This window comes from Harpia harpyja, chromosome 7, assembly GCF_026419915.1.
Source record: "Harpia harpyja isolate bHarHar1 chromosome 7, bHarHar1 primary haplotype, whole genome shotgun sequence".
Lineage (NCBI taxonomy): Eukaryota > Metazoa > Chordata > Aves > Accipitriformes > Accipitridae > Harpia > Harpia harpyja.
The window spans coordinates 46,788,976-46,794,975 of record NC_068946.1 but is presented as its reverse complement, the minus strand read 5'-3'; the positions used below and the strand labels follow the sequence as shown (position 1 = coordinate 46,794,975).

The 6,000-nt window shown below is 51.9% G+C and overlaps 1 protein-coding gene across 1 annotated transcript in view; it reads left to right on the top strand.

The window, feature by feature from the left end:
* The first annotated feature begins 1,742 nt into the window (after window positions 1–1,742).
* The window catches only part of ESYT3 (extended synaptotagmin 3), a 34,286-nt gene continuing 30,028 nt past the window's right edge, over window positions 1,743–6,000 (top strand). Inside the window, exon 1 of the mRNA XM_052792515.1 lies at window positions 1,743–2,080. Coding sequence (XP_052648475.1) covers window positions 1,781–2,080 — 300 coding nt within the window. The 5' untranslated portion in view covers window positions 1,743–1,780. The remainder of the gene's footprint in view (window positions 2,081–6,000) is intronic.

The window sequence follows — 6,000 nt, the reverse complement described above, 5'->3', positions numbered from 1 at the left end:
TCTTTCTTCCCAGCTTTACAAACAGAAATGCCCTCTGGGGTCAGATCACTGGTCCACTTGTTCTCGGTGGCGATAGGAGTTACTGTTTAGTGAGAGAGCATGAGCCCCGTCATTTTCTGCAGTCCTTTTCCCTCAACCTCCCCCAGCATCCACAGCTGTTGTATCCACGATGATAGGGAATACATTTCTGGGCCTTGTTGTTTGAAAATTTATCTAATCCCTTTTTGGACCCGCTGATACTGTCTGCCTTGCAGCCTCCTCCAAGTTCTGGAGGTTCATTGCCCACTGTGTAAAGAAGTACTTTCTTAAGTGTGTTTTATAATGATTTATCTTCGCAACACCCCCAGGAAGAAAAGCATATTCATCGTCATTTGACAGAAAGGAAAGATTAGGGGGGTTGTTTCCAAAAGTACCTGTTAATAGTAGATGTCTCATGCATGAGTTTGCCTAACATGAGGCATTTGAAGCTTGATTTTTTCAGATGCCTGAACTGATTTCTGTCCCAGATCAGTCATGCACGATGATTAGCATACAAATGAGGATCACTTGCGGTATTGTTTGATTTATTGGCTGACCCTTAATTAAATACCAATTCCATGGCAAAGGGGACGCGAAACCTAGTTCTCCCCAGTCACGGTCAACTTCCTTTTCTTGGAGGTTTGTGTCTGGCTCATCATTTGTTATTTTGTGCACCAATATCAAAAAGGGGCCACAATAAAAGCTGGCATCATTCACTGATGTTCCAGACTTATCCACTGAACAAAGAGTGGCATTTGCCTGATCCAGGGAAAACTGCGGTGGAAAACACAGTGTAGAACTGTACAATTACAGCCTGTCTCTTAAGGCATACACAGAAAGGTATGGAATTAATACCGCTGGGTTAGTCTCAGCATCTCAGAAAGTGTCTTATGCTTCCCAAATAATGCTGCATTCCCTAATGCATAATTCTCAGTATTTCAAAATCTGAACCCCCACAATATCCCCACCGAAATCAAAACAGCAAGAGAGAAAAAGTACTCTTATTCTTCCAAGCAGCGAGTGCCCAGAACCAACAGGTTGTTTCTGCCTCGTATCCTTCTACATTAAGCAGCGGGCAGTCACAGTGGGATTTGGCTGGGTCCACTGAAAGAGACGGACCACGGCAACGGCTGGAGCGAGCCAGGCCCCTCCAGGGGCAGCCTCCTTTTCCGTGGTGGGTGATCCCACCCACACCTCGCAGCCTGAACCACAGCCACCCCCGGGCCGGTGGGAGCGACGCCTTTTCGGCAGCTGTTCCTCCGCTGCTCCCCGCCCTGCCGCGCGTGTGATGAGTTCCCCCGCTCTCGCCCCTTTCCCCGCTCGGGTGGGATGACCGCCCCCTCACCAGCAGGCTACCGCCAAGACCGGTGCCGGGGGGCCCTCGGGGAAGCCAGGCTGGCCGGGAGGGCCGCCCGCCCCTTGCGTGCGAGAGCCCGGGGGAGCTGCCCCTCGGCGGGAACCCCGCCGCTGCCGGCGCCGGCCCCCGCGGCGCGCTGGCCGCGGGGGGGGCTGCGCCCCTTGGCGCGCCTTGCCCCGCCGGTGCTTCGCGGCGCGCTCGCTGGGGGGCGCCATAGCGCGGCGGGGCGGGGCGGGGCGGGCCGTGGGGCGCTGGCGGCGGGGCCGGGCGGGCGCCCGGGCAGCGCGGAGCGCGCCTCCCCGCCGGGCGGGGGCAGCTGCGGCTGCGGCAGCGGCGCGGGGAGGGCGCACTCGGCAGGGGCGACCCCTCGGAGTCGGGGAGGGGAGGGGGGCTCCGGAGCGCACCATGAATCCCGCGGCTGCCTCCCGCCCCAACGCCGCCGCCGCCGCCGCCCGGCGGCCGGGCGCCCTGCCGCGGCTGCTGCTCTCGTCCGCGGCGCGGGCGCTGCTGTGGCTCGGTCCCGTCTACCTGGCGGGGTACCTGGGGCTGAGCGGCAGCTGGGTGCTGCTGGGGCTGGCGCTGTGGCTGTGCTGGGGACGCAACCGGCGGTGGAAGCGCGACCGGCTGGCTGCCGCCTTCGCGCTGCTGGAGGACGAGCGGGAGGCGGTGTGCCGGGGCCTGGCCGACCGGCACCTGCCGGCTTGGGTGAGTGAGGACCGGGGACGGGGGCGGGGGGAGCGGAGGTGCGCCGCGCCCCTCCGCACTGACCCGCATCGCATCCCCCCCGCAGCAGCGGCGGGAGCCCCCGGGAGCGGGGACGCTGCGGGCGGGCGGGCGGCTCCGGGCTGCGTGGCTGGGGAGCGCCGGGCGGTGCGGCGGGAGCGGTACAGAGCGCGGGGTGTTCCGTAGTGAGCAGCCGAAGGGCAAAAGAAGAGAGGTGGCGGTGATGCCTCGGACCGAGCAGTGCCGTCTCTGACTTTGAAGTCTTGCTCAGTAAAGTGAGTGCTAAACTGGAAGTTGTTTTAGTCCAGGAAATGTGCGTGTTGCTGCAAGCGTGCTTGTAAAATAAGACTGCTGTATCCCCGGAGAAATCTTCCAAGCATGTGCTGTTGCACTGCGGGTATTCTGGTGTAGAGGACAGTTATTTTAGACCTTCTCATCGAGAAGGTTTTCTCCCCTTCTCTTTAGTGGCATTTGAAAAAAAAGAATTAAAAATCGATAAACATAATATTCTCTGCCTGCTAAAAACCAAGTATTAACTTTAAAGAGCCATCTCTTGGTGGTATGGAAAGCCAATCCCTGTTTGTTCTTAACATTTGTTCCTAACCACTCTAGGTTTTAAAGTGAAGAAACTTGAAAATAGAGCCGCACATTTTATTCTATGTCTTTGGTTATTTGTTGGGTAGGCTTGGTGGGCTAATGGAAAAGGATGATGCAGGTTTGTTTTTCTTTTCTTCGTTGTCATTTGCTTAGCATTTAAAAACATGTCAGGGACTGGTAGGGAAACACTTTCCTTGTAAGAAAGAGAATATCAAAGAGCTCCATTTGTAAGGAGTGTTGCATGGAGACACTTATAGTCAGCAAACTCTTTTATATAGCCTACAGCACTTGGCTCTCCTTAATACTGTGGGAAATGAAGGCAGTTGGCACCTCAAGAAGCGAGGCCAGGGTCTCCTAGCAGAGCTGGTGCAGCTCCCTGCACATGTTCCCTCCCACTGGGCACAGAAGTCTGTCTCTGAATGAGGTTTCTGCTTGTTTTTATTGAGTGTTTAAAACAACTCGGAGCATTAATGAGTGTGGTGGTGTCAGCTCTTGCGCTGATGCTGGGAGAATAATGTTGTGTTTTATCTTCAAGTGCCCTGCATCTCGGTGATAAGAAATTGAGCCTCTTAGTCATTGCTGAAAAAATCAGAATTGCCCCCCGACACACACAAACACAGTTTCAAACATTCTTAGGTTTTGTGGTTGAAAGCATCGGGCTTCATTAGCGCATGGGCAGGCGGTCAATGGAAGGGATTATTGATTGTCCTGTACTCGGCATTCACAAGGCTGCACGGAGAGCGCTGTGTCCCCCAAGCACAGGAGAGGTTTTGACAAACAGGGAGACTCCAGCAGAGCCCACCGAGATGGCCGGGGGCTGGAGCACCTGCTGTGTGAGGAGAAGCCGATGGAGCTGGGGCTGCTCAGCCTCCTTCAGGAGATCCCTGAGGGGGATCTCGCCGCTGGCTCCCACTGCCTAGCAGGTGCTCACAGAGAACGTGGAGTCAGGCTCTTCAGAGGCCTTACTCCTGACCTGTGGATTCCTGGAGCTGGGACCTAAGGATAAAAGGGCTGCACTGCCTGCTTTTAGTTTTAGCTTTTATCCATATTGCTACGTCTCCGCCTTTCCTTTTCCATGTTGGTAATTTTTGTTCTTCATCAATTGCTGTTTGCCTCCATGCCACACTTGATGTTTTTTTTAACTCCTCAGTTTTAATTTTCCTTCTATCCCCTTCCTCGATTTGATCTTCTACTTCTCCCCTGTGCCAGTCTTGGAGGCTGATTCTCGCCTGCTCTCTATTCAGTTTATTCTCTGTGGTATCATCTTTTTTTATCTTTCATTTTTTGCCTTTCAGCGTTCATGAGCCTTCGATTGAAACAGCTCTAAAAATGTCCCTTGCATTCTTCTCTCCTGACATGCAGAGGTGGGAGTAGGAATACAATTCAGGCTAGGGTGAACATCGGTTGGATTTGCAGTGTTTTAATCCTAGGAAAGGTTCTGGAGGTGTGAAGCAATGGCAGTGTTTTAGGGCGTTGGTAAATAGTTGTCTCCTCACATGCCCTGTAGTAAAATGAGGAGGATCCGTCCAGTGAAGAGTTAAGACCGATCATTGGTTGTGCTACTTGGTTAAAAACCGTTCTTCCTAAGAGCAGTGCAGTAGCTCCTTCAAATGCGACTCGGGTTCTGCTTAGTCCTGGTATCAGTCGTTAGGAGATGCATTCATATTGCAGCCTTTCCTTCAGGGGGGATGCTGGGAGGGTTTCCCTCATCTACTCAACCATCTGTTTCAGGGAATCTGCAGGTTATTTTGCAGCACCAGTTTCTTGGCTGAAACCAGCCAGTGAGTTTGGAATAGAGGCATTCCTGTGCTAGGCTGCTTACGTGGGCAGGCTGTGCTTCCTTAGGAAACCAGGCTGGAAATCTGCTCGTGTCAAGCAGAGCCAGATCTGTGTCTTGTTGAGGTGAGATTTTCTGACTTCAGCCTGTGCAACCTTTGGCATAACTTTTGTAAAACCAGTCAGTTCCCCGGGGCAGAGGTAGCTGGGCTTCGACTTTTATTCTGGCTCCTGAGGGTGGTGGTGAGTCCTCTGTGTTGCTTTTGCAGCTGTTAGCAGGTTGCAGGTGGGAACATCCAAGCATGCTGGGTTTCTTCCTGATGTTAAATTCCTTTTACCAGGAGAAATTGATATTACTGGCTACAGAACAGTCCTCTTAAAACTTTGCCTGTTAATTCCTTGTTCATGCAAAAGGCTTGTTTAGACTTTTTTTTTTTTTTGCCACAGCATGGGGAGCTAAAAACCCTGTCCCTTAAAAAAAAAAAAAGCAGCACCCAAAACCCCCAACAAAATGCCAAAGAAACAAAAAAACTCCTGATGGATAGATTCCTGTGTTGTATTTGAATAGAATGGCACTGTTGTGTCAGACATGGTTTTTGCTATTGCTATGATTGCTGGTGTGGCCTGCTCCAGGGCAAGGTGGAGCCATGCAGAAACTTATACATTTTGTTTACTTGCTTGTAATTGGCCCTTACCTAGTGTTTTTGATCTTCAAAGCTCTTTTCAAATGCTAAGTAATTTTTGCAGCATTCCTAAAATATTGGCAAGAAGTATGCCTCCTTTTGTAGATGGGGAAAACTGATTTTGATAGTCTGACTTGCCCAAGGCTACAGGATTAAGTCTTACTCTGGGGTAGCGTTAACTTTGGCAGCTCTTGGTGGCTGGTTCTAGGCTTAGTAGGAAGTGTTTTGGGCTTCTCTTACCTGTGCTGTACTGATGACAAACTCGAGGACAAGACCTTGCTGTCAGGGCTCTCACCAGTAACAAGGGTCAGAAGTGAGTCTGAAGTCCAGAGCATGTGGTTAAAAAGTATGGAACTGCAAATGGTTTTCTTCCAAAACATATTAGGACACAGTAAGTTCTTCGAGTAAGTTATTGGGTCAAGACCAGAGCTTGGTGGTGTCACTGGGCTGAACTAGAGCAGAACTCATCTTCTGCTAGGGGGACATGCATGTTGTAGGAATGCCCTGTGGGTAGGAAAGGCTTTGCTCAGAGCTGATATCTTACTAGACAGCAGATAATCTAGATGCAACACTTGGATACCAAGCTCAGCTTCTTCTGCAGAACTGCTCATTGAACTCGTGCCGTTGGGTGCAGCTGACCTTTGGTATCGGGAACCGACTGAAATTTGGCGGCCTTTCGTAATAGGCAGAAAGCTGGTTTTCGCCCAACACGTGTAGTCGGCCAATTTCTGCGGTGTTTGCCTCTGTGAGAGCCCTGTTGTGTTAGGCAAGGAGCTCCTGGTGCTCTTTGGTACCTCTGAGCTACAGCAGTGCTATTTCTTCTGTCTGTCAAAGGAAACTGAGGCA